At 37.6% G+C, this 26,627-nt stretch overlaps 1 protein-coding gene across 1 annotated transcript in view; it reads left to right on the forward strand.

Moving 5' to 3' along the window:
• The window catches only part of ezrb (ezrin b), a 34,782-nt gene extending 8,155 nt beyond the window's left edge, over nt 1-26,627 (forward strand). The window contains exons 3-14 of the mRNA XM_032585206.1: nt 2,579-2,662; nt 10,347-10,442; nt 11,802-12,076; nt 12,329-12,412; nt 12,509-12,655; nt 17,378-17,474; nt 17,642-17,805; nt 19,592-19,722; nt 22,111-22,271; nt 24,039-24,131; nt 24,274-24,513; nt 25,397-26,627. Coding sequence (XP_032441097.1) covers nt 2,579-2,662; nt 10,347-10,442; nt 11,802-12,076; nt 12,329-12,412; nt 12,509-12,655; nt 17,378-17,474; nt 17,642-17,805; nt 19,592-19,722; nt 22,111-22,271; nt 24,039-24,131; nt 24,274-24,513; nt 25,397-25,561 — 1,737 coding nt within the window. The 3' untranslated portion in view covers nt 25,562-26,627. The remainder of the gene's footprint in view (nt 1-2,578; nt 2,663-10,346; nt 10,443-11,801; nt 12,077-12,328; nt 12,413-12,508; nt 12,656-17,377; nt 17,475-17,641; nt 17,806-19,591; nt 19,723-22,110; nt 22,272-24,038; nt 24,132-24,273; nt 24,514-25,396) is intronic.

Raw genomic sequence — 26,627 nt, forward strand, 5'->3', positions numbered from 1 at the left:
AGACAGCTTCGTCTTTATCATATCCTTGACCGGCGTAGGAGCGGGTGCTTTCTATCCAATGTTGTGATTGGATTTGCTGCTTCTGCAGGATTTACCATAACTAAGCCTTTGTAGATTCATGGGAATCAGAGTCGCACTGAGTCACCAGACAGGGGCAACCCTCTTCCCGTGGGCGTCGTAGAGGCTCGGTCACAATGGACTGGAGATGAAAGATATCACAGGAGGCTTCTGTTAGCTGGCTTTCTCCCTCTCAGCTCTGTGTCCACTAACCTCTTGGTGTCATTTTCATAAGCCCAGTCGATACTCAGAGGGTCCGTCTCTTTCATAACCTCCGCAAATACCAGGGACTTTTGACATTATATCCACAGGAAAAGTCATTCAGTGTGCGCTTTGCCTCAAAGCGGCCATTGTAAATATTTGTGGGTTGTTTTATGGCCTTTGTCTAAATTCTCATGACGTTTGATGATTACGAACTAAACCTACAGTGCTGAATATTGTTTCTCCCCATTATGATACACAGTTGACGTCATTTTCTATTATTCCGTTTGTCATGGCAATCGTTCTGTTTGCATATATATTTTGAAACTGTGGATTAATCACTGGGGTGGATTGTTGTGACAAGAGAACTGACTTGCTGTGCATCATGCACGGCTCAGGTAGATGGCTGTCCTGTTTGTGCAGATTGCTGTGATCAGTCATTAACCAGAGATCTGGAAGATGTGCCATAATTCTGCAAATGTGACTGTAGTTTAACCAGCACTCTAATATCATGGTTTGCCTTATTGCAGCATGTGACATTTTTTTTTATTTTTATGAAAACATGTCTTATTTACTTGAATTCATTTTCTGGATATTTGAATACCTCAGATTTTGCTACACAGTTCAGTTCAATCAGATAGTGTGTTTCTGAAAGAGCAGAGCCCCTGCTGTTTACTCTGCAAATACACCCCCTTACCAAACATACGCAAATACACACACATACACCCAGGCTCTGTTCTGTAGTAGTTTGGCATGCTTCACCTTGCAGTACTGTGAAAAAGAGTTGACCCTTTAAGGAGTTTGTCTGATTTTCTTTTTTTAAAGTCACGTTTTAATGTTTCAAATTTGATCAAACAAATGTCATGCAAAGATTTCTGGAGGAAATACAAAATGCAATTTTAAAATATGATTTAGTTTATTGAAGGAAGGAAATTATCCAAACCAACTTAACCCTATGTAAAAATATTTATTTCCTCGTTAAATTACGTATGAATTGTTTCCTGGAAAGCTGAGTTGTTTCTCTAACCACACCCTTGTCTGATTATTACCCAATCTGTTAAATTAAGACACTTAAACAAAACCTTTCTGGCAGCAAAAGTTGGGAAAATAATCTGAAATGGCAACACACCATGCCCTAAACTAAGAAATTCAAGGACAGATGAGTAAAAAACAGTCACTGACATTTTTAAATTTAGAAATTATTTCAAAGGACTTTATACGGTTTTGGGACCCAACCAAATCACAGCGAGAGTCTGGCCTATAAAAAAATTACTCCTAGAGTTCACCAATGACTTATCCAGAAAGTCAAACTGAACCCAGAACATCTGGATTACTTAAAACCTCTCTTTCTTGAGTTAAAGTCAGTGAAATGATACCAAGGAAACAATTCCAAGGAGAAAACCATTCTAACCAAAGGAATAACCAGCCATTGACCTTAAAGCCACACTAGGTAACTTTTACAAAAATGTTTTTTTACAGGTTTGTTAAAACTGTCACCATGCCGTGATAGTATGAGACAGATAATCTATAAAAACATCAATCTCCTCTACTTCCTCCCAGTGCTGCCATTGCAGTCTGAAGAGATGCACTACTCCTGGTCAAAAACAACCAACCATGGCAAGGAGGAGCGTCTTAGCGCTGTTAATCAAGCTTCTGTATGTGCTACTAAATATACTAAATGGTGGAGAAACAACTTACCATTCCAGGAAAACTTTTTATCTGCTGTCTTAGCAATGCTATCTAGCCTGAGCATTTAGGGAAGGATGTGAGTAGTGCAAACAGGAGGGTGATTGACAGCGCCAAAACCCTCCTCCTGGCTCTCATTGTTTTTTTTTCTTCCTGATGGAGCAATGTATTTTTTCAGATGACGGCATAGGGTAGAGGCAAAGGAGCTCTATCTTTTTTCACAGATTGTGTCTTTTATTAGCTGTCGCAACATAATGATGACTTTAGGAAATGGGTAAAAACATATATACAATTTTTATAAAAACAACAGCCCGCTGCTTTAAGTTCAAGTATACATGCCGCTTGCTTTCATTTTATTTTTGGTGACTTAGCAAGTTTAGATTTAAGAAGAAATTACTATCTGACACAGGGCGAGGTTGATTTGGCCAACTTTTTTCTTAATAAATGAAATCAACATTTGAAAGCAGGCTCTCGTATTATATTTCTCTAATGTTAACTTTTGTTTAATTTTCTAAAATGTAGCAAAAAAGCAGAACGAAGAAAAATACTCAAAGTGCTGCATATTAAATCTTGTGAAAACTGCTCTGTTTCTCTGTGTCAGCTTTTAAACTGCTGCCTTTTTGTTCCTCTACAGGTCAATGTACGCGTCACGACCATGGACGCTGAGCTGGAGTTCGCCATCCAGCCTAGCACTACGGGCAAGCAGCTGTTTGACCAGGTACAGTGAATGTCCTTTTTTTTCCTGTTTAACCTTTGTCCTAGCTGGAACAGAATAGACTTTCAAATGAGGTGGCGACTTTCAGACTGAAGCCTGTTAATAGAAAGTGGTAATCAGATCAAATGCATTCAGAGAAATGTCATCTGAAAAGACAAATGAGATGGTTGATGTCAGTATTTTGAACTTCAATCCACTTATTTTAAGTTTTATGTACTAAAGATAAATCTCTATTGATCTTTTCTGGTTATTAGAGGTTATGGTGACTTCTAAACATGTAAAAAGGCTTGTTACATTAAATATTCTATTGTCACTTTTAAACAATTAAATATAGATTTACATTTCTTGCCTTTTCAGGAAGTTAGCTAAAAAAAAGTCAAATTTCAATTATTTACCTATTTAAGTGGAATGAATGAAAACCCTGTAACTGATAGGCTCAGCAGGCAAACCTCCATGGAAAATCTTTGCATGTACATTGTGCTCTCTGAGTATTTATTGTTTAACACATTACACACACAGCTATATTAAGCTTTCCTCACCAACTACACCAGTGACGTGCAGTCAGGGGAGGCAGGTGAGGCAGAGCCTTCATGGAAAAATAATATATAATGATAAAATAATTTACATAGCTATTTTCACCCTGTGGTTTGTACTATAAAGTACCTATTTTTCATTTAGCTTAACCAATTCAGGTTATTTTTTTCTTCAAAATCACTGGATTTTCGCATTTTCCCATTCAAATGCTCAGAAGCTCAGCCTGTGAGGCAGCAGCGAGCTGAGCTTCACCTTCGATTGATCAACCTCTCGCTAACTGCACTGGCTGCCATTCTATGAGAGCATGCTCCTCCTGTCTGTACGTCGCCAATAAAATGGTTAAAAAACATTTAATGTATGAACTGATTTTCCATAATTTAGCTTATTTGTATAATGTACAGTGTTTTTTGCCACCAACTGTGTGTGTAACATGTTTCGTGTGCTGAGGAGCGATCATAAACGGCAGAGAACAGATTCGAGGTGAGGCAGGCAGTTCTCTTGCCTCATGGCAGGGGGCGCTCATGATCCCAGACATTGTGACTCCACAACTGCAGAGAAAGAGAGAGTAACAGCGAGCTAGAAATACAGTAAAGTCAAGTGCAGCAATATATTTATAGTTTTCTCCTCGTACCACCGCAATCACGTATTAATAAATGCAAAATAAACATTAAGCCTAAAACCATTTTACTGCGACAGAGTGAATGTTCTGCTCTTTGTGTGGGGAAATATGAGTGTTTTTTGTTTGTTTGTTGTGGTGCTGTCAGTTGCTATGGCAACGAGTCTGCGCATATGTGTGCTGATACAGAGAGTGAGAAAGAAGTGGTTTTGAGTTGTACTTTAACGATTTTCCCCTTTGCTGTGGAACACAGCACGAAATTAATAATATCTACATGTCCAAGTTTGATTGAGTTAACGGAATTATTCTATGGCTACCGATTTAACTCTATTGAAAATAAAGTGAGTTATGTCACCAGTTTCTAAGGATATAGAAAATATAATTGAAATTTCAGCTGTTTAAGTGTCTGTGAACCATCTTGTAACATCTAGCTGCTTTTTTGTTCCTGGAAAAACTCTTAAGAAAAGACCAAAGTTGGGGAAGATTTAAATGGTCAAACTGATTAACACAAATAAAAAAAGTTAATGAACTTTAGAATAGCTTCTCTGATAATTTTTGTTAAATTTCGTCTGTGTACACAGCCCGTTTAAGGCTTTTATTCCCTCAGTTCAGTTTAGCTTAAAGTTGCGAATGAAACCTGTGTTATTAGAAAACAAAAAGTGTGTTTGGTAAAGACAAGTTTTTTTCTTTTTCTGTTAGCTGACAGCTTTATTTATCATTTTAACTGGAGTTATTTTTCCCTGAGGCCACAGTCACCTTTTAAAATCAAGATTTTCACTGTTCTGTGGTCAGTTGGGACTGAGTGCAGTAATGGTAACTTCCTAGACAATAGTTTGTATTTTCCTTTCTTGGAGCGCTTCTATTGTAAAACTCCGTCCTTTGAATCCAAAAGTAGACGAATGATTAGTACGAACTCCACTGTGGCTTCATGACAGGACTAGAGCAGGAAAAGCATTGTTTTAGCCACTTCCTGTAAAACCTGTTTTTCAATAGCATGTCTAGCAACCGTGGCTGCCAGTCAGGGGATTCTCCCATCATCTCAGTTGTTTATAAAACCAACAAGGTTATAGTCTTTTTTTTTTTTAAAGACAAACGAGCTATTAGTCTAATTATAGCTGCTGGTGAGATTTTCCACCCACCCTTTGAGATTGCTGTGCTGTTCCACAGTTCCCTGTTACAAAGTCAGAGGTAGTTAAGTGGTCGATTTTGATGCAAAGATCAATTTGCCACTTTGAACACGGGCCTGGAATGGTTTCTACCTCCATTGGGTCACGTTGCTGCAGCATCGGACAGGTTCTGTCGGAACGCTGAGTAACAGCAGTGAGCTCAGTCTCAGTCTGGTGTGGCCCCTGTGGTCAGCACTGATCACACCTTTAGTCCCCGTCTTTCAGGTCTTAAAGAGAAACATCTGCCACTCCCCTACACACCCTGCTGCAGTTTCACTTCCACGTGACTTTGTGTAGATGCTTCTTTTATTATCTGCCGAGCAACATCAATTTCAGCTTAATTGATGCGTTTGTCAGCTTGTTTAAAGACCGTCCACAGCAGTATTCCTCCACTGCAAACAAATATGCCAATAACGGCACAACACTGTCAGATTTTATAAAACTTTTTAAAAAGCACTCTTGGTCCCACTTTGTATTCGAGTTTATGACATCAACGTGACAACAGAATCGCACTGATTAGCTGACATTAGAGGAAAAACCCATTTTGAATTGATTCGATTTTGACATTTTATTTTAATCTGTACTGATTCTCTTCACAAACTGTTTCACTGTGGCCAGATTTTCTTAAATCCACACACTGTTATTAAATAATGCTTAGATGTTTTTATGCAGTCATGCCAAAAACTAGTAAACACAGCCAAAGGAGGGATTTGGTGAAACACGGAGAAAAAAGGATTGGAGAAACAAAAAAGATTATAAATTGACGTACTGAGTTCTGATCAACTGATGTCTGTTGTCAAGTGACCAGAAACGTGTGGTGTAGATTTTTATCTCGAGTAAATACCATCTTATAACAAAGTCGCAAAACAAAAAGAGAAACTGTTCATAAGATGTTGTTTGATAGGTGACAAACCAAAATTTACGTCTAGATAAAAGTCTGCCTAGGAGCTTTAGAAGGTTCGAGTGATGAAACGAATCCAGTTTGGTTTATAGGTGCCTGATGCAAAATGCCAAACAAATTCAACCTGACACCCAACTGCTATGTCTGAGCTACATTCAAAGTTTGCTGCAAAGTTGTTCTAAATAAAGCAGGAACAGCTCTCATGTTAGCATGTTCTTAATTTTACTTATTCTTCATGTTAGTAAACTCACCTTTTTTCACTATAATAAAAAGGGACTGTTCCTCACCTCAAAAGAGTACTCTTTCATCTTTGTGCTTTTTGTCGCTGTTCAACAGCCTGACTCTGTCTGTGAACTCCACCCTTCCCTTCAGTCGGTGGACTTTAGGTTATTCAGTTCAGAGGATGCAGAGTACTGCCGTTTCAGTCCAGCAACATTCCCTTCTTTTTCTGCTGGGCCTAAATCTCATAAGCCAAGAGGAGTCGGTCTCAGTCCTTATGTGATGGCTGGTAGATGAATCTATATCCCTTTGCTACTCCAGCTTTCTGCCATTGTGGTGTGTCAACTTTCACTCTTTTGCCTAAAATGAGTCTGAGGTAGCTGGTGACTCAGTAGCTGAGAAGGATCCACTTCTTTAAACTGACCACAACGGTTTCCGTGTCTGTTTTTATTATTTAATTTTCATTGTATTTAAATGTTAAATGTATTATTCGTACTGACCAAATTACAGATCACCAAGAGATTTCTGATTCTCATTTTTATTGTGCATATGTCAGCTAGCTAGCTAGGAAGCTATCACAAAGTGCTAGACAGCAAGTTAAGAAGCTAGCATCTGGTGCTAGAAAGCTAGCTAGCTAAGAAGAAGAAAGCGCTTTCTAGCTTCTTAGCTAGTAGCTAAGAAGAATATTCGATCAAAATTCTTCATCTTGGCTAGTAAAAGCAAGCTTGGATGATTGTAATAATCTCTACATTTAGTTTATTTTCATTAAAGATCTGCTGGTGGAAAGAGAGATTTTTTTTTACTTACAAATCTGTTTACATTTTGTTATATAAATATGTCTTGAAATGAAGCCTAGGCGCAAATTCAAACTGGAAGACTCTTTTATCCCCACCGGGACCCGTTAATTGAAGCGACCTGCCCACAATCGTCGACCTATCAACGCCGGACCAAGCCACGTCACGTCCAATCACCGACCAAGTCCCAGCTGATAAGGACCTTCATCCATGGTGTCCTTCGCTCTCCAGCCGAGCTCAACCCACCACCACCCCTTCTCCTCCATTCGCCCGGTCCCGAGGCCCGCACCCTTCTTCAACCTCCACCACCAGTGCCGGGCCCCGGGGGACGACGTTCCTAACAGCATCGGGGATGCTCATCTGAAGCCTATCGCTAACGCTGCGATAACCGTTATCCCCAGCCGGGGCCCGAGCGCCAAAGACTTTAAATTCTGTTTGTCAATAAACTCTTCTAATTGTCTTCTCATCTCCGTCTGAGTCTCTCCAGATTGAACTAAGGTTCATATCTCCGTTTATATATTAAACATACTTAACTATGTTTATTCTTCTAGTGCACTAATAACATGTTGCCTAACTGAGGAAGATTTATATAAAATTCTGCAATCCCTGTTAAAAATGTGCTATTTAACCAGGTTAAAATTGCAAACCTGTCTATTTAAACCTATATAAAAGCATAAGCCCTTAACTTATGCTTTTATGTAGATTTTTTTCAGTAATGTTTCAGTAATTGCGTAACTGGGCGTCTGAACCCTCAAAAGTCATGAGAACTTGCCAGAACACCTTCCTCTTACAGAACAAATGCAATTTGGATTTAAAATGGGTTTATTTCTTCGCTAGGTGAAGCTTGTTTAAGCTATAAAAGAGCTTAATAATTTATTGTAACTCAAAAAACAGATTATGTGTGTCTGTGTGGCCGCAAACTATATCTCCATCTCACTCAGTCAGGCCTGAAGCAAAAACAACCATGAAAGGCCTGCTTGTTTTGGGAGAATCTCTTGTTTCAGGCGTCTTCCTGATGTTGCATTAAGTACAATCCATTAGGTGCTGCCTGAACTTGAGCCATTTGTGTATTTAGTCCCACATCCCAGTCTGATTCTGTATTTTGTGCAAACCACAGACTGTGTGGGAGTTTTTGAGTTTATTTTTATCGTTCTTGGAGCTTATCCTTGGCGTATGCAGCCTCGCCAACATGTTCACTTAAACTTCAGCCAGACATCTTACCACCTCACCTGCTGACTGGGTGGAGATTTTTGGAATAAATGTGTTCAGAAAGGGCCTGGCAAAGGGTCGACTGACTTAATAACAGATGCATAGAAGCAAAAATGTAAAAAAAAAAGTCCCTCTCTGGTGTAGGAAAACTTCTGTGCAAGCCATAAAGACAGACTCTGGTTTCTCTCAGAAGCCAGTGGAAAATTGTAACTCCTCTCGTGTAAGGAGTGATTATTCCAAACCTATAACTGTCTTTTCCCAGAATTAAAAAACTTATTGTAAGGGGAAAATAAAACAGTAAAACTGCCTATCTTTAAGTATTCCTGTTTTTCCAATGCGGTTTGACTTAAGACTAACCTAATAATCTGCATTGATGGATACTAATCAAAATTGTCGTTGAAGAGTTTCCATCCCCAGATGCAGACCAGCTGTTTGTGTTCTTGCCTATTGTCAAACTAGTAGGTTGTGTAAATTTGGGTATAAATACTTTTTCATTATTAATAAAACTAGTAATTTCGATCAAAAGTATTCAATTGAGAAAATTGCCAAGTGGTGTAGTCTGTTATTATTTATAAATAATGCCTGATTTGACCTAGATTTTATAATGATAGATGAAGGCACTAGTCTAGCACAGGTTTTACCTGAACAGCAGGACACTACACAGGTGTATGGAATGAAATACAAATAACTTCTCTCAAATATACAAGGGTATATTAACAAAAAACAAAGGGTAAATGTGCATTAATTTTTCGTTGTGCACAGTTAAATGCTTTATTCACCAAGTCTGAATTGGTAATCAGTTAGCTGCAGCATTGGCTCAGAACGTGGTCGACTCAACTCCGGTCCAGGAACGGACCACAGCGTTTGTTCAGGGGTTTGTTTGGGGCATTTTCCTACCCCTGGTTTGCGTAGGCAGCAACTCGGTGAAGCTATGTTTCTCTGCTCTCGAATGAACATCGGCTGCCTTTCTTCTCCTTCAGTGGGGTGGCAGTCGGCATTAGTTTTTGACAGCAACCTTGGGGAACTTGTAGCTTCAAGGTTCCTTTTGCAGAGTTCCAAACAAAACCAGTATCAAGGTTTACTCCTTTGACTGATTAATGCAATAGAGTCTTTCATTTTGGATCCAAAGCTCCTGAATGATGGGCAGCCTTCCTTCACCAGTGAAGAAAGGGGGTTTTGGGTTGCGTGCTGCCTCCCTGATTTTTTTTTCACTGCTGAGCAAGAGGTCAGAAGAGTAAAACTCCTCCTCTTCCTGTTCCTGGGACTTGAGTTGTATTGTTAAATTGATAGTTATCATACCAGCCCTTCATGGTTGAATGTCTAACACTGTGTTCCTGAAGTTGGAGTACACAACACCAGTCATGCAACACATCCTGGTTTTACAGCATCACTCCCTCCCATTGGTTGGACAATAAAACTGCTTTGTTGAAGCTTAATAACAGAAAAGCATGTGAACAGAAAACCCTTCATTTAGAGAGCTGCTGCTTTGCCAATAAGGGTAAAATATGAGTGTCTGTCCTCTCGCGCAAAATATAGATCACAAAACTTAAAATTAGGAGTAAGGTTTATCAAAAATAAGTATGTTTATGGTCTGTTTTTTAGTAATGGTTCACTTCTTTACCCAGTTCTTGGCACTTAGGCCTTGTAATTTAATTAAACCAACAATGTAAATTTGAGTTGAATTGAGATAACATGCTGAAAAATTTTAATGCGGTTTATTAACTTATTGCTTTAGAGGAAGATATATTTTGTCGTGGAAAAACTGTTACAAAAACAACTGTATCTGTAGGTACAATCTCTTCCTGCTGTGAAAGTTATGTCGCCACATATTGCTTTCCTAAAGCATGGGTTGTGTGTTTTTAGTATTGAGTTCTGTCAACACTGCATGATAAAATACACTGATGTCCCTCTCAAATTTTCCCAGATTTAAAAAGAAATGTTTTTTTATTAAAAAGATAAGTAGTTTGCTTTGAGGAGGTTTTTATTTTATTTTTTTTTAGTTCTTTCATGTTTTTAAATCTGCCTGACCAGTAGCAACTTACCATTTCCTCTTCGATATTCAAATATGACCATCAATCTTTTTTATTTTGAAGAACATTTTTCATTTATATTTGTGCATATCATTATTTGGTCAAATAATCATTAATTATTGATTTAAAAATATGAAGGGGAAAAAAATGCAATGAAAAGTAGTAGTTTATATGGAAGCCACAACCTATAAACGTTTTTCTGTTTTATTTTTATGTAGGTGTTAAAAACCATTGGTGTACGTGAGGTGTGGTTTTTCGGACTGCAGTATGTGGACACCAAAGGTTACCCCAACTGGCTAAAACTGGACAAAAAGGTGAGCACATACTGATTGATTCTTCATGATATTCAGGTTATAATGAATACTAGAATAGAAATGGAAGGATCTCAGGTATAAAGTGATATTTCCAGATAAATAGCTACTTTAGTTTTTGCAACCCTGTGAACTGAAAAGTGATTTCAGTGACCTGATGTCTGCGTTTTAGTAAATCAGTAGCTACCACGCTGCTATGTGTGTATTTTACATATGTAGTGCATGGCAGCTTATTTTCAGTCGCTTCCTGACTGCATGTTATCAGCTGGAGGTAAATTATTTGAACTTTATGTAAGCCACCATTTCTTTATCTTTCTCTTTTGTAAACATTTGTTACCTGGACTACACCAGGCACTTTCTTTCTCTGAGATATGGATAATCTAACCTAACTAAAGTAAATTGGGCTGCAGATGAAGTAATGTCTGCAAAGACGCAGGACTCCAGATGTTCTGGATATAATTTGTCTATTTTGAAGCTAAATAGACCAACTAATGGTTTACTTTACGGAAAATCTCTTAATGGGTAATTCCACTGATTTTTTTAGAAATAAGAACCCATATGCAGATGGTTAATATGTGCTTAAAAACTCCATTGCGAGCCTGGCTGTTATGTAATTCAGTAATGTGCCACACAACTGCAAAAAGTTGGTCAATAAGTTTGCATTAGTCAGTTTGAGGTTAATGTCCTCTCTGCATCACATGCTAACCTCTGTTTGCTAAGTTTAGAAGTCGCCTCTCAGCATTTTACTATCAAAAACAAGGGTCACGGAGAGACTCATAGAAAAAGAGAATGGGTTGTTTGCATCAGTCAGCAGCAGGAAGCTGTTCCCAGGGTGCTAACTGGGCGCTGCAGCTAATCAGCACAATAAAAAGTTCAAACTGGAACATTCCTGGTTTTAAGCCATCAATCAAGAGTGCTTGGTTCCTGTTTTGTATTTAGAGGAAGGAGGACATTGTGAAAATGTTCACTGAGCTGGCAGTTGTGAAAGTTGACTTCCAATGAAAGGGAAGCTAGACTCCTTAATTGATGAATTAAGTACACGGTACTACAATGATTCAGTTGATTTCCAGCTTCTACAGGTAATGAAATGTCTTGTGGAAGAGCAACAAGTGTCTGAACAGCTCTCTAGTAGATTTTAGGTTTCTTTACTGCAAACTCTATCGGATATTCTTCTGCGATTGATAATTGAAATCATTCCCACCACTGTGTGTCATCATGATGTGTTTATGCACGTAAAGGTTTACAAGAAGGTCAGAAAGTTATATTTTGGTCTCGTCTGACCAGACCAGTGTCTTTCCACAGATTGCAAGCAGGCTCACTTCTAGCACATTACGGCTAACTGAGCTTTTCAATCCCCTACAGGTGTCATCTCAAGATGTGAAGAAGGACAACCCACTACAGTTTAAGTTTCGGGCCAAGTTCTTCCCTGAGGACGTTTCTGAGGAGCTGATTCAGGAAGTCACCCAGAAGCTCTTCTTCCTGCAAGTAAAAGAGGGCATCCTTGGCGACGAGATCTACTGTCCACCAGAGACCGCAGTCCTGCTGGCCTCCTACGCAGTCCAGGCCAAGTTTGGTGACTACGACAAAGAAGTCCACCGGCCTGGATATCTGGTCAATGAACGCATGCTGCCTCAGAGGTAAGATGTGCGACGTTGTTTTCTTCTAGATTTGAATAATTGGCATATTCTTCTTATTATTTTTGCACTCCACTTTAACTGGTAATTTTACAAAGAAGAAGAAATACTATTAACGGGGTAATTACCAAAAAATGTTTTTTACAATCCAGTTGTGTAACAGTAGTTTTGGTTATGCAGCACAGCAAATCATTGGATTTTCTTAGTGATTGCTGCTGAGAGATGTAAATAAGTGTTTTAATTATGTGTGTTTAGAGTCATGGAGCAGCACAAGTTATCCAAAGAACAGTGGGAGGAACGAATCCAGGTGTGGCACGAGGAGCACTCTGGGATGTTGAGGTGAGTTATTAAACTCGGTTTGTGTTGATAATTTTAAACTCTGCTGTGAGAAGTGCAGTGGCTGATTGGGCCGATCGTTTCCTGATCGTCTTGCAGGGAGGACGCCATGTTGGAGTACCTAAAGATTTCTCAGGACCTGGAAATGTACGGAGTCAACTACTTTGACATTAAGAATAAGAAGGGAACAGAGCTGAGGCTGGGAGTGGACGCGCTGGGTCTCAACATTTACGAGAAGGACGACAAGTAAGCATTTTGTTATTTATAAGATTACTTATTCCAAAAGTAAAATTACTTTTGGTGTTTCTTTATATTCTGACCTACAGTTTGGTTGTACAAAGCTAAACTTCTTGGCCAGATGTATGTTGACTGGAATCTCTTTTAGTCCTGTTGAATTAGGACTGTAATGTCAAATGGTTGTTTGTCTGTTATTCTTTAAATTCTTAATAGACTTTTATGATATATTTCTGGTTTTAATTAATTAATTGTAATTGTTGAGTTTTGATCTCTTCTTATTAGCAGGTCAAAACTTTACAAAAACAGTTTTTGCCAATTCAACATAACACACATAAATTATTACCATTTATCATACTTTTAATAACGTTTCTGCTCTCGGCGACCATTACATCTTAATACAAGGAGCAGATTTAATGTCATACAAAACTGTCTTTAGCACATATTACCATTTAGCACACTAATCATTTTCTTTTAAGCAACTTTTTATATCTGTTCTTGCTTGGAACAGATATAAAACTTTTTGTGCATTTGTATTAGGAGTTGAGTACTGTTTTCTAAATCTATTAGAGAAATGTTTAAAATAAATTTAAAAGTATTAAAGTTTCTTTGTTCTGAGGAGCAGTTAATTGCTTAAACACACATATACTGAATTAAAAAACAGGTAAACATAGATGGTAAAGTCTCCTTCTTAACACAATAATGAATCTGAAACACTAAAAATGTTAAGTCTGAAGTGATCGCTGCATGATTAGGCCTTTGCTGGCTGCATTGCACAGATATTTTATTGGTGGTGATAATCAGTCTAGAAGTTGTTGGCTCTTTCAGTTTCAGGTTGAATTGTCGCTCTTTATGATGAATTTTCAGAGGAATAAACATGTTTCCTGTTGATTAGATTTTATTAGGTGTGTTCACATTTATTATTTTAATTCTGTATGAAAGAATGTGTTAATCCATATACACAACTATCAGTAGCGCAATTATTTAATTGTGGTGGATTATTAGAGCCTTTATTAGTCACGCAGTCATAGTTTCAATCAGATTTCACGACAAAGGCATTTATCATGATTTTCGCCTGACTCAGGCCGAGCTCTTCCCACTTAAAACACTAAGATAAACTTGCTGAACCAGGTTCACATCTGCCAGCAGTCAACACTTACTTTTCCTGTTTGAGAGTAAGAAATGAAAATATTCCTTTCATCTTTGAAGGGTTTCTGGGGCCTACATGTGTAGATTGCTGCTCACATCCCACAGAGATCAGATTTTTATGTGCACCTTATTTACAGAGCGGGGGATTATCACCCTGTGTATTTGGTGAATTAAATTCAGACAGATCCTGTCCTCTCTGGGATTAGTGGAGTGAAGTGCACCGTGTTAAAGTAGCTCTTCGTCCCAGGTGACTTACCTTTCAGTCACTGACCTTATGCTGGAAATGCTGCCAGCTCTGCTGTAGATTAGAGTCCATCTTGTGTTAAAGTGGCTCCTCTGGTAGCTTTCAGGCCAGCCTGCTGCTGGTGGAAGAAACAAGCGCAGAACATTTTGGTAATGTTAAGGTTAAGCCACCCACCTGCTTCATACTAAGAACTTTAATTGAGGCTTCACTGCTTAATTCTTTGTCTTTTTAAATTACTGAGTGAGTATTTAGGAAGATCCAGTTTGTAATTTATTGTGGCTGTGATTGTAAAGCATTCAGGAACAGGACCTTGTGTGTGTGTGGGGGTGTGTGTGTGTGTGTGTGTGTTTCTGAACGTCTTGTCCTGATGAGCAAAGAAAGGCCTCTCCTCTGCGCTGCCCTCTGCTGTAACCATGCCAACACTGACTGGTTTTTCAAGCTTTGCGGCACTTAAGAATGTGAGGCTGAACTGTAGCACAGTCTTTCCCAATGAGGGTGACCGACCCACAATGCAACAGTGCAGCCAAGGCTTCACTGAGGTATAGCCTGGAGCAAAAGGTTTAACTCCTTATGCTCCTGAAGTACATTAAAAAAAATCCACTGCTTTATAAATTAAAACCTGCAGAGATTAATATATCACATTACTTGTGGTAATTTTGAAACATTTCTCATGATTTGTAAATCTTAGCATCTTTAAGGATGGGAAAGTTAGACAAATCCTAAGATAAGATCTTAAACATTCTTTGAAGATATTTTTGTTTAAAAAAAATATACAGAACAAAACAAATGGCTTTAAGGACCATATTTTATTTTTTTTAATTTTTATTTTGAAGGAGGCATTAGATTCTCAGGGTATGACGACCCTTGACCCTTATTTTTTTTTAACAGAACCTTTTTATTAGTTTATTGTCCTTTGAGAAATTTGTAACAAGTATAAAGTAAAATTAAATTTTATTTTAAATGAGAAATTATTATTCCAGTAATAACGCGAAAATGTATGAGTGACTGGCAGTGCACAGCAACAAGTGGAGGAGGGGCACTACTGTGTTACTCTATAGGCATATTTTAGCACTTTTCTTTCCCTGTACTTGTTACCTTTTTATAACTACTTTTTCTCATCTTGTCTAAAACCTGACTGTTTAGCTGAGATATGTTCCTGACTCCAAGCAGCAGGAGTGAAAAACATTAATCAATCAATCAAAGTTTATTTGGACAGCACATTTCAGCAACAAGGCAGTTCAAAGTGCTTTATATCATAAAAACATCATAAACATAATTTCGTCAACAATTCTGAAAACCAGTAACAGAAATTGCATTTTGTCAATTGGCATTAAGTAACATTAATCAGTATATTAATAACAGCTGAATAATTGTTTACTTTCATCTTGGAACATAAAATCTGTAAATCTTCCAACTGTACAAAGAATCTGCAATTTAAAGATTGTATTTTAAATAAAATCTGTAACACACTGGTACTCGGCATGGCTTGCTGGCTTCAAATGTTTGCAAACAAAAATACTGAAATTGATTAAATGTAACAGAAACTTTGATCTGTAAAGAAGAACAAACTGGAGATGACTGAAACAAAACTTAACCAAGTAAAAAATGCTTACTGGTTGTATAGATAAAAGCCCTGCCTTTAAGTTCAGGTTACATCCAGTAAGTCTTACCCTATTGCCAGGAATATTTCTCAGGTAGATTATTACCATTTTAATCTGATTTTGTCCTTGTTTCTGCACTCAAAGTGACAGAAGCCATCCTGCTCCTGTAAAAGGTTAAACTGCTGGAGAAAACTTTCTTTCAACCATAGCGATTCCTGGTGAAAGTTTAACTCTACATTTATTTTCACAGTTCGAAATTATATTCCGGCAATAAACACTGAAGTTTGCCGTGCTTGTTTTAACCGAGCACCTCTGCTTGAACTGCATTTTATTATTCTTAAAATTTGTCATATTTGCATTCTAACACCATATATCTAAAGATTGTTACTGATTGATACAGAGGTATAGATTAACGAAATCTTTTTTTACAAATGCCAGTGCTCTAGAACACACTCCGATTGATAGAGCACATCTAATAAACCACATGGCTCCGATGGGAAATATTCAGCAGATAACAGCACATTGTTTTCTCAATTCCACAAGCATGTGTCAGGGTCAGCGATGGAGTGAAATTCCAGTTCAGGGAGTTTCATGGCAGCAAGTTTGGCTGCATGCTCAGCTGCTGCTTTAACAGATTACAGCACTATCGCCTCGACCCTGTTGACAGCGCCGCTGTGCATTGTATGGAGCGAGACGGGCAGCGGCTCAATTTTGTCTGGGACAACAGCACAGTGAGCCACCACACCCCAGATTTATTCCCTGATCCGGGAGATTAGACTGAAAGCGGTTTGTAGCTGTGGACTGATTTGATTTTAGGGAAGTAACTAGAAGAATTGTTAGTTTTTATGCATATAGATGACCGATGGTTCCTTCTGATAGCAGTGTGTCCCAATTATTGTTCTTGGGGGACAACAACTTAACATGCCAATGTTCAACAACTGTACTCATCTAGACTGTGAGTTTTTAAACCATGCTCAATTAATACTAAGAGGCCCAGAGGTGAATAGTGGTTTAGCAGAAATGTTTTTCAGAAGATTTTAAGCAATCTGAAATCTTAACCATCTAATAATCAAGACAGAAACATTTAATTTCCGGTTCTTGACTGTAGGAATTTGGTGATATGAACTTAAAAATTTATTGCTATGTATTGTGATAGTCATAAAAGTAACAATAAAGTACTTACTACTTCTTTCCAGTTTTTCTTTCTAAGCAACTGAATGGCTATGGCTTCATGTCACTGTTCCACAAACACAACTGTGAAATATTCTTCTATAGGACACGGTCACATAAAGAAGTTTGATCTGTTAAGGCACATTAGCAATTTATTGTTGTTTGTTGATGCTCTTAAGAAAAATTCCAACAATTCTGGTGATTTTATTTTATCTTTTGTTTCAAAATGATAAATGATACAATAAACGCCCGTCCCAGCTTGACTGATTGTGCGCACCCTCCTATTCTATTTCCTCATCTCAAATTTTGTACCGAATGTAAACAGAGAGCATCATATTCCAGAAATTTTACCATATTGTTTTTCACCGACTTCTCTGTAATGGTGATGAGCCAAAATAACTGCTTAAACTTCAAGAAGGTGGACATTGTTATAAATGGAACAACCATATCATCTGACTTTTCTGACATGCTATTAAAAAATAAAATGAAATAATAATTTATGACTACATCCAAAAGGTTCATTTTTTTGTTTGTATTCATTTGCAATAATTTATTTGATTTCTTCTTCAGATTGACGCCAAAGATTGGCTTTCCTTGGAGTGAGATCAGAAACATTTCCTTCAATGACAAGAAGTTCATCATCAAGCCTATAGACAAAAAATCTCCAGTGAGTAAAATGTTATGGGCATCATTTCTACTTTAATTTTTCAACATTAGAATCCATTTTTTTACACCACTTTTTACTATTCCCTCATTTAAAGAACTTTTATAACCTAAGTAGTGATGTAAGATCGATTAAATTTTTCTCAATTTCTTTCCTCCCCAAACTTTCAGGACTTTGTGTTTTATGCCCCGAGACTGAGGATCAACAAAAGCATCCTGCACCTGTGCATGGGCAACCATGACCTCTACATGCGTCGTCGTAAGCCCGACACAATCGAGGTGCAGCAGATGAAGGCTCAGGCCATGGAGGAGAAGCAGATGAAACAGAAGGAGAGGTACAGACGAGCTTGAATGAATGAAGGAATATACTGTATTAATCCTGAAAAAAAATCAGACTTTAGGATTGGTCAAAAACTGAATCATTTCTGGTTTGATTAAAGTTTTTAATATTAGTTCTGTATTTAAGTAAATTAAGGGTTGTTAGTAGGATGTAATTGGCTTTTCTTCACTGATTCTTGTATTAATTTTAAGTTGAACAGTTTGAAATCTACTTGATGCCGTGTCTGCTTTCTGACTAAATCCATGCTGCAGTCAAACTAGGCAAAATGAGCAGCAGAGTTGGTGACATGGTTGGAGTTGGCGCATTAGCATTAGCTTCCGGCAAATGCTGTTTGTGTAGTGCTTTAGCACAAGCCCAACTGTTTATAATTTGTGCTGTAATTATAAACAATTAGTAATTATCAACAATTAGTTGATACTAATTGTTGATACTAACAATTTAGTATCAACAACTAAATTGTTGATACCATTTTGACCTCTAAATTGGAAACTAAATTCCTCTCCAAATGTAGGAGCACTGAACAGAGGAAATATGACCGTGGTCCCAGCCACAGCTGTCAGCTTGCGGTCTGTCCACACAGCTGTTTAAACATCATGATGTAACACAACACAGATGAGACAATGACATTCAAAAGGAAAACCATGAAAGACAAGAGGACTGGTTCTCATACAGTAGCTCTCGGCAGGCTGTACGAGGTTTGGCTGCTGGGAAACGATGGAAGAAAGTTCGGGAAGAGTTGCTTTAAAACATACCGGGAGATATCCGCTTTTGCTAAAGAAATAGAGAGCTGAAATAATTCAAGACATGGAAAGCAGAAGTAATAAGTTTTATGTTGATATCAAATATTTATGGTGTGTATAATTTGTGAAATAACAAACATTATAAAGATCTTTGTTGGGCATTGCTGCTTAAAACTTTTTAAGGTGGTTTCTCTTGACGTTGTTCCAAAAATAAATTTTATTTGTCATAAAAAATGACATCAAACATATTTTCACAAAGTAGAACCAAAACATTGAATATTTGTCAAAATTATTTGACTGTGAAGTTGAATAATTTCTGCTAATCAGTTAGGATGTTCATGAAGCAGATCAACATTTTTTTTATGCTCAAAACATTTAAAAGTTTGCATCTTAGCATGTATTTCTAGAACCATCCATTAACAGATGGCACAGCTTTTTGAGCCAAAGCAATCTTCAAAATAATATAATTATAATTTATGCCTCATGCCAAATGATTAAACTGTAAATAAGAATATTACACAGATGCAACATTAGCTAATTAAACCTGCTGTTCATAGTCCTGATTAGAGTACATCATGCTGCTTTTTAGGAGCAATTTCTCTGCATACTTTGGCATGCTGTCATAAACAGTACTGTCATATTTATGGGAACTGTGTCGCCAGACGACTGTAAACTGACATCAACCTCTGTGCAAAGCAAATATTATTTGCATGAGGATTATTTTAGACTTTGTAGCCACAAAAGATGCAGGGATGGATACCTATTTTTAGCTTTTGTATTTTGTCACCATCACAAAGCTTATATAAAGGCAAACAATGTAGCTTGCTTTTTGATGGACCAGAAAAGAATAATTCATAGCTGTGAAGTTGAATGAAAAGGATATTTTTCATGTTATTTTACAAATATATGTTTAGAAAAGTACATTTATAATCAGCTCATGTCACTCTGATACCCTTTAGTAAATAAAAATAGAGCATGTCATTTATAAGCATTCATGGCATCCACCAGGTTGGCTTTATGACCTCTCTGTTCTATCTCCAGGGCTCATTTGGAGAGTGAGAAGAAGAAAAGGGAAGCCATTGAGAGGGAGAAGGAGCAGATGGAGCGGGAGAAGCAGGAACTCATGATGAGACTCTACCAGTTTGAGGAGAAGACTAAAAAGGCAGAGAAAGGTGAGTTAAAGGGGTCTGTGGCTCATCAAGCCTCTCCTATAATCTATGACAGGATATAAAGAGTCTATCTGCTGGAAATAGTTGAAATGACGGCACACTTGTAGTTATGCATGTGTGTACTGTAAACACCAGGCCAACAGGTTATTCTGTTTGTGTCGGTAACTTCTTGTATAAATAGCAGCATGAAGAAAGTGCCGTCAGATTTACGCGCTGTTCCTCTTTATTTTATTTAACTCATAAAACGTAATAATTTTAGATTTAAAATGATTACCTTTTTATGTGACACAATAAGGATGTGTTCGTTATTGTGTCACAAATCGATGAAGAACAAGATATTCGTTAGTTTTCATCTCAGTTTGACTAGAGGGAGAAGATGTCCCACTTCGTTTGTTGTTGGCACAGGCTCATCAGATCTGCATGTGACTCCCTGTTTTTGTTTCCTTCTCATAAAGCAGCTCATAAAAACTAATGACATTTACTTTCAACTTTTATCTAGACCCAGGAATAATTTGACTTCCTACTGTGGGAAATCCACTGGTTGTAACTGGTGTTTATCTAGAGCAGGGTCCAATCCTGACGGGTCAGTGTCTTGCAGTTTTTAGATATTTCCCTGGTCTGACAGACCTGAATCAAACCACTTTTTATTTTGTATTTATTCAAAAAAGCACAAATCCTTTTTTCAATTTTGTTTACTTCATGATCACCATCATGATCAGTATCAGCCAATTTCCAGAGCTCAGACTGCTTTGAGTTTGTATTTGAATAATAAACTTTAAATAATTTTTTGGTGTAATATAGTGCAGAACTTGTGAAATGACAAAACACATAAATCAAATTGGGATCAATTTATTTAATACTATTTATTGTATTTTTTAAAGTCAAATTTAACTTTTACAAATACAAATAACTAATAACTTTTTTATTATATTCATTGTCAGGGATGTTTTGAACATGCTTTGACAGCTGATGAGTTAATCACTGCCGTATAAACTGTTCTGTCTTCTGCATAGAAATGTGATTTAGTGAGTCTGATAAATATTACATTATCAAAAGCTTTCTCAGATTTATTTTGGTATTTTTACATCCTATTAAATTAGTGACAATTTGCCTAAATGTTGATTACTACCACAATCGATGGAATAAAGTAAAACATTTTCTGAGTTGGCTTCTCCATAATTCATTGTAAATCCATAATTACCAAGAGATACACAGCCATATGCAATATTTCATTATGTGGGTATGGAATGGTTTGTTTATGCAAACAAAATGCAAGTAGCCTGAGATTAATGGCGACACATGAGCATAAACTGGTGAACGTGCATATTGAGCCAGAGCCTCAGATGAAGCTACTTTAATTCAACTAAGACTGCGATGTATGCAAACTATTTTAAGATATATTTCTTATTCCATATTTACAATAATCACTAAGCTTAACAAATATAAGATGAAGCCCCACTGATGAAATGGAAACAGTGTTAAGATGACAGTCATGCTCCAGTAAAACATGACTTGATTAAATGTTTACTATTCTGTAATGAAGGTACAGATATACTTATACTGATATGAGCGGAAATTAAACGTCTCAGTAGGAGCTAAGACATGTTCTGATAAACTTTTATCTTCCACTGTTGAGGAAAACAAAGTCACAGTTAGAACATCAAGTTTAATATTTTACTTTACTGATGTTCAAAAAAGAAAGGAAAACTATGTAACAATGCAAAACTTGTAAGCTGCCTTGAATATAGCATGTATTGATCCGCACCTGAAAGTAGTCCCCAACAAATGCTGAGGTTGCCATATATAAGGTTTCCAGCTGGTAAAGGTTAAGGTGTATCAGCAGTAGATTGTCTGGAAACAAGTAAAGTGGAAAATTTTTAAATTAAGTGCTATGGTATGGTTTCAAATGACATTTTGTTACCTAAATTTACATCTTTAGTTTAAATGATTTAGACACTAATTCAGTTTCTGTTGATGCAATTTAAATATTTTTTTTACTTTAAGTATCTGTCACGTTTCTTGTAAAAAAAAAATAAAATAAAATAAAATGCAGATTTGATAAGATGTGGCTTAAAAACAGGGATCTCAATAGTATACAAAGACCATGGTTAAGCTTACAATTTAACATGAGAATTTGTAGCGGTCACTGGCCAAAGTTGAAATATACCAACTTAAGTTGACAAATTATATTTATTTATTAAATAAGGAAGACAAATACAACTTAAGTTAATGTAGTTGTCCATAATTGTGAAAAAGCTTTTAAGTGGTTTTAAAAATGTAACGTATTGAAACTTGAAGAAAGTAAGTTTTTGATTTGAAATTTCCTGTCACTCCAAAATCTTCCCTCATGTGAGATTAAGTGCATAAAGCCGTCCCTCCTCTGCCTGTTAGATTTGCAGGACCAGCTTCAGAGAGCCATGATGCTGGAGCAGGAGCGGAGGAGGGCAGAGGAGGAGGCTGCGCGTCTGGAGGCAGAACGTCAGGCTGCCCTGCTGGCTAAAGAGGAGTTGGCCCGCCAGGCTGAGAGTCAGCTGAAGACCCAGGAGCAGCTGGTTAGTGCTTTAATGACGCCACGTTTAGATTCAAAGGGGACAAAATTCATATTTTTGTGCCTTCTTTGTACGTCAGTTTGCATCTTTACTGCTTCTAAAAATAGCCCAAGAGTTTAAAAAAAACACAGAGGTGTTTTTTGTCAACAAATTAATGCTTTTTAATGTCTGGAAAATTAGCAAAAACCTTCAAATGTAGCATCACAAATCAGCAGGTACTGTCCCTCGCCTAGCAACCCCAGCGAAGCCCAGCCCATTACCTAGCAACCCAAGCTGAGCTCCAGCACTTCTAGACATCTGGTTTTACGCTGTATTCACTGTAACAATGGCTGCTGGAAAAGCCAAATGTTTTGTTAACTTACCATTTAGAAACCACTTGCTGCATTCTCGTTGCTTGTGCAGGAGGCTACACTTCTGCTTTTCAGAGATATATGACTATATAATCGCACATCTGTTAACAGCCATTTTTACGTGCAAGTGTAAATGTTGAGTTGGGGTCAAGCCTAGTAGCAACTCATTTGGATTTAAAGTGACTAGATGCCCTAAAACAACTCAAAATAGACAGAACTGGACAAAATAAAATCTCACTTTACAGGAATGATTTTGTGGTTTGTAAATCAAGGACCCTCACCCGCTATTGACCAACCAGTGAACTTTTCCCAGTTGCTTGTGAACATTTTGCCTGCTACATTGCTTCTTTGTAGCTACAGTGAATAAAGAATACACGTGTACAGTGTATTAAAATCAGTTTCATAAATCTTTAATCTTTAATGTAGAATTTTGCTTTGCCCTGCAAGCGCCAACAAAGAGTAATTCCCAATCAAACAGTAAGCTTTGGGGCATTTCCCTAACCCAGAATGCAACCCTTGAAACATGACTGAGTTTAATGGTGCACCTGTGGTAGTGTTCAAGTAAACCATTCTCTAAAGAAATACTTGCGGAGCTGGAGCAAACTTTGAACAGCTGTAAATTGTTGACAACCTCTTGAACAAGACTGACCGTCCAGATCACACATGTTTGGAGGGTCAAGCAGAAAAACAAGGTGAGCATTCCTCTACTCGCTCCAGATCTCGTACTGACTGGACCTGAAGTATTTAGGTTTCGTCATCTTTGTTTTGAATATTTGAAAGCAGATGATGATCTGCCTTCGCTGAATTTTCCTTTAACAAACCTCCCGTCTTGTTGCTTCACAGCGGGATAAAGTAAGACAGACAGAGCAGCGACAGAAACTATTTAATGCTGATCTCACTTTGCTGCGTTAAAAAAACAAAACAAGCTCAGCTTGTCTGAAGGAATGCGTCACAACACCTGCAGGGTCGGGGCGCTTCTTCAGTGCGCAGCGTGCTTTTCCACTTCTGTCTCAGCTTTTAAAATTACGACAACATTAAGGATTGTGGTTTACTCCTATCTCCTACTCCTATCTTGTAGTTAATACAAGACAGGAGTATAGGAGTCTACCTCTGCCTCTATCTTGTAAGGTAGAGGCAGATCTTAAAATGTTTCTATATGAAATGTCTACCTCTACCTTTAACATTAAATCTTACAATTTAATGTTAAAGGTAGTTATCTGTTATTTAAATTTACAGGCATTGAAGCTTGTTTAAGATTTTAAGTGAAATAAAAATAACCGACTACATTCAATCAATAATACAAAAAAAACATCTCGTCTAAGACAGGAATTATTCATTTTGTTCTGGACTGCTGCCAAACATCGCCATCCTTGTTTGGATTTGATTTGCATGTCTTTAATAAAATCTGTCCTGTTTTCAGGCTTCTGAGCTGGCGGAGCACTCAGCCAAGATCGCGCTATTGGAGGAGGCGAGAAGACGCAAGGAGGAGGAGGCTCGCACATGGCAGAACAGGGTGAGAGTTTGAACTGAAATATGTAGCTGTCTACTTCCTGTCGCAGTCGATAAATGTAGAACATCACAGCACTGTAAGTCAGCTTAAATCGAAAAAGAAGGAGACAAATGAAGACATATTTGACCCTTTTTGTTTTGTTCAGGCCGTAGAGGCTCAAGACGATCTGATTAAGACCAAGGAGGAGCTGCACATGGTGCTGACGGTGCCCCCGCCTCCACCGCCTCCTCCAGGGTACAACCACCGGGATGACAACAGCGACAGCGAGGACAACAACAGCACGAACAGCACCGACCTGGCGATAGACGACTTCAACGACCACCGCAAGGAGGAGGAGCGTCTGACTGAGGTCGAGAAGAACGAGCGCGTCCAGAAGCAGCTCAAGGTGAGGGAAAAAAAACCACAACAAATCAGACAGGAACAAAATCAACAAACTAAAATTTATGTAGATTTACGCTATGGCAGTGTTTTTTACCATGGACTTAAAAATATATATATTTATGAAGCTGGCATATTAATGATGGTTCTCCATAGTAATTCATGTGTGAAAAAAGTCTAATAGTCTCACATAATGCCACTTTTAATATAAAATACACAGCTTTAATTAAACCTTTATATACAATATTCAAGAGACAATTTAAAATAGTTTATTTAATATTATCTAACAAAAAGGAACTTTACATCACATTTTTTTGCCAGTCCAATTTAACCAAAACCAGTCTGCTGTTGGTGAGAGCGTTAGACCTCGGCCCACCATTTCATCAGGGTCCAGGTTATTAAGAAAAAGTGAAATCAGACCAGTAATTACACTGTGAATGCTATTTAGTCACCTAAAATCTAATGGAACAATGCAACTGTAACAAACTTGAAATAAAATCTTGACTTCTATGTTCTTATTGAATATTAAAATTCTAATTTAGTCTATTGAGGGATTTCAGATGATGGGATCCTGGTTTCCTTAGTAAAGAATTCAAATTTTAGGGATTTTTTTTTCTGCAAACTTGCAAAAGACTATTCTCAGATTCTTTGATATATTTTACTCTGCATGAGCTCTAGTGAGTTGTACATCCACTGACCTGTGTCCCGTATTACAAGTCAGTGGACCAAGCATGTTAGACCAAAGTGACCAAAGATTTTTTTTTTTTGGAAAAGAAAAAACATCACAATGTGGTGACTTTTAATGTTAATTTATTGAACATATAGGAGAGGATGTTTATTAAGTGCAGTTTGCTCCATATTTTTCTCACATTTCTTCCTCCTCTCGTTAGACCCTGACCTCAGAGCTGGCTCAGGCCCGTGACGAGTCCAAGAACACCCAGAACGATCTCCTCCACAGCGAGAATGTGTGCGCCGGCCGAGACAAATACAAGACCTTGCGACAGATCCGGCAGGGCAACACCAAGCAGAGGATCGACGAGTTTGAGGCCTTATAAGACGCCGTCGCCGCTCAAGCGCACGCCCTTTCTGACTGGTCACTATTCCTCTTGATTTGCTGCTGAGACACACACAAACGTCCCCTTCTCACCCACCCAAAGACATGTTTAACACGCGCTGGTAGCTGACTAAACAGAAGCAGCAGAAGACTGGGAGGACGCAGCGCTCTGCAAAACCTTAGTGCCAAAATCTTTTGTCCTTTCTCTTGTTATAGTGTTTTGGATATTGTCACTTTTTTTTGATGGAGTCGGACCAAAATAATTGTTTTTCACTGGAGGTTTAATGAAGTAGTGGGAATCTTGTTATAATGCACCTAGTAATCAAATCGTTGCGTTGGAAGAAAAGGCCTTGTTCGTAGCGACCACTCAGAAAGGGGGAGACAGTATACGCAGGAAAATGTATCTTTATTTTCCATTATATTTGAACACTTCCAGTTATGTTTATTTTTGCTTTTAAGACAAAATCATAGTTTGATATTTATACTGTATATGGGACATAAAGGGTATTTCGTCTTGGTTTGTATATTTTTGCTATCTACTAATATTAAAACTTTTAATTTTTCAGAGGTTTTATGTATTGACCCAAATAACAGCTTAGTCTTATGTTCCATATGTTTTCCCTTAGATCACTTAACTAAAGAGATTTATTGTAAATTATTAATCTTATTGTAGGAGAACTCCAGTTGCAGACAAAATAAATTTAGATGAACTTTCCAGATTACTTTCTTTTCATTAGCTGTGCAGATCATTCAGAGCAATGTGTTGAATAATACGAAGCTCTGTTTGTATTTCTATCAGTTTGTTCAATGTCGCATTGTTACAATATAAAAAGCACATGTTGAGGGTTTTTACCCTCTAAAGTGGCCTTTCTGTCTGGTCACTCACACAGTTACAATGACATGTGGAGGTTTGTTTTTAAAGTTGGATTTCTCACCAAACTCTTGGACTAAAGTAGCATTTACTAAAACAGTCATGCAGAAACGCTCGGCTATGCTGGGATTTGTATATAACCAGGATTTTATAATGAGGTTTCAACATATTGCCAATAAAGTAACTTGATTTGTCA

Source organism: Xiphophorus hellerii, chromosome 15 (assembly GCF_003331165.1).
Source record: "Xiphophorus hellerii strain 12219 chromosome 15, Xiphophorus_hellerii-4.1, whole genome shotgun sequence".
In the NCBI taxonomy this organism is placed as follows: domain Eukaryota; kingdom Metazoa; phylum Chordata; class Actinopteri; order Cyprinodontiformes; family Poeciliidae; genus Xiphophorus; species Xiphophorus hellerii.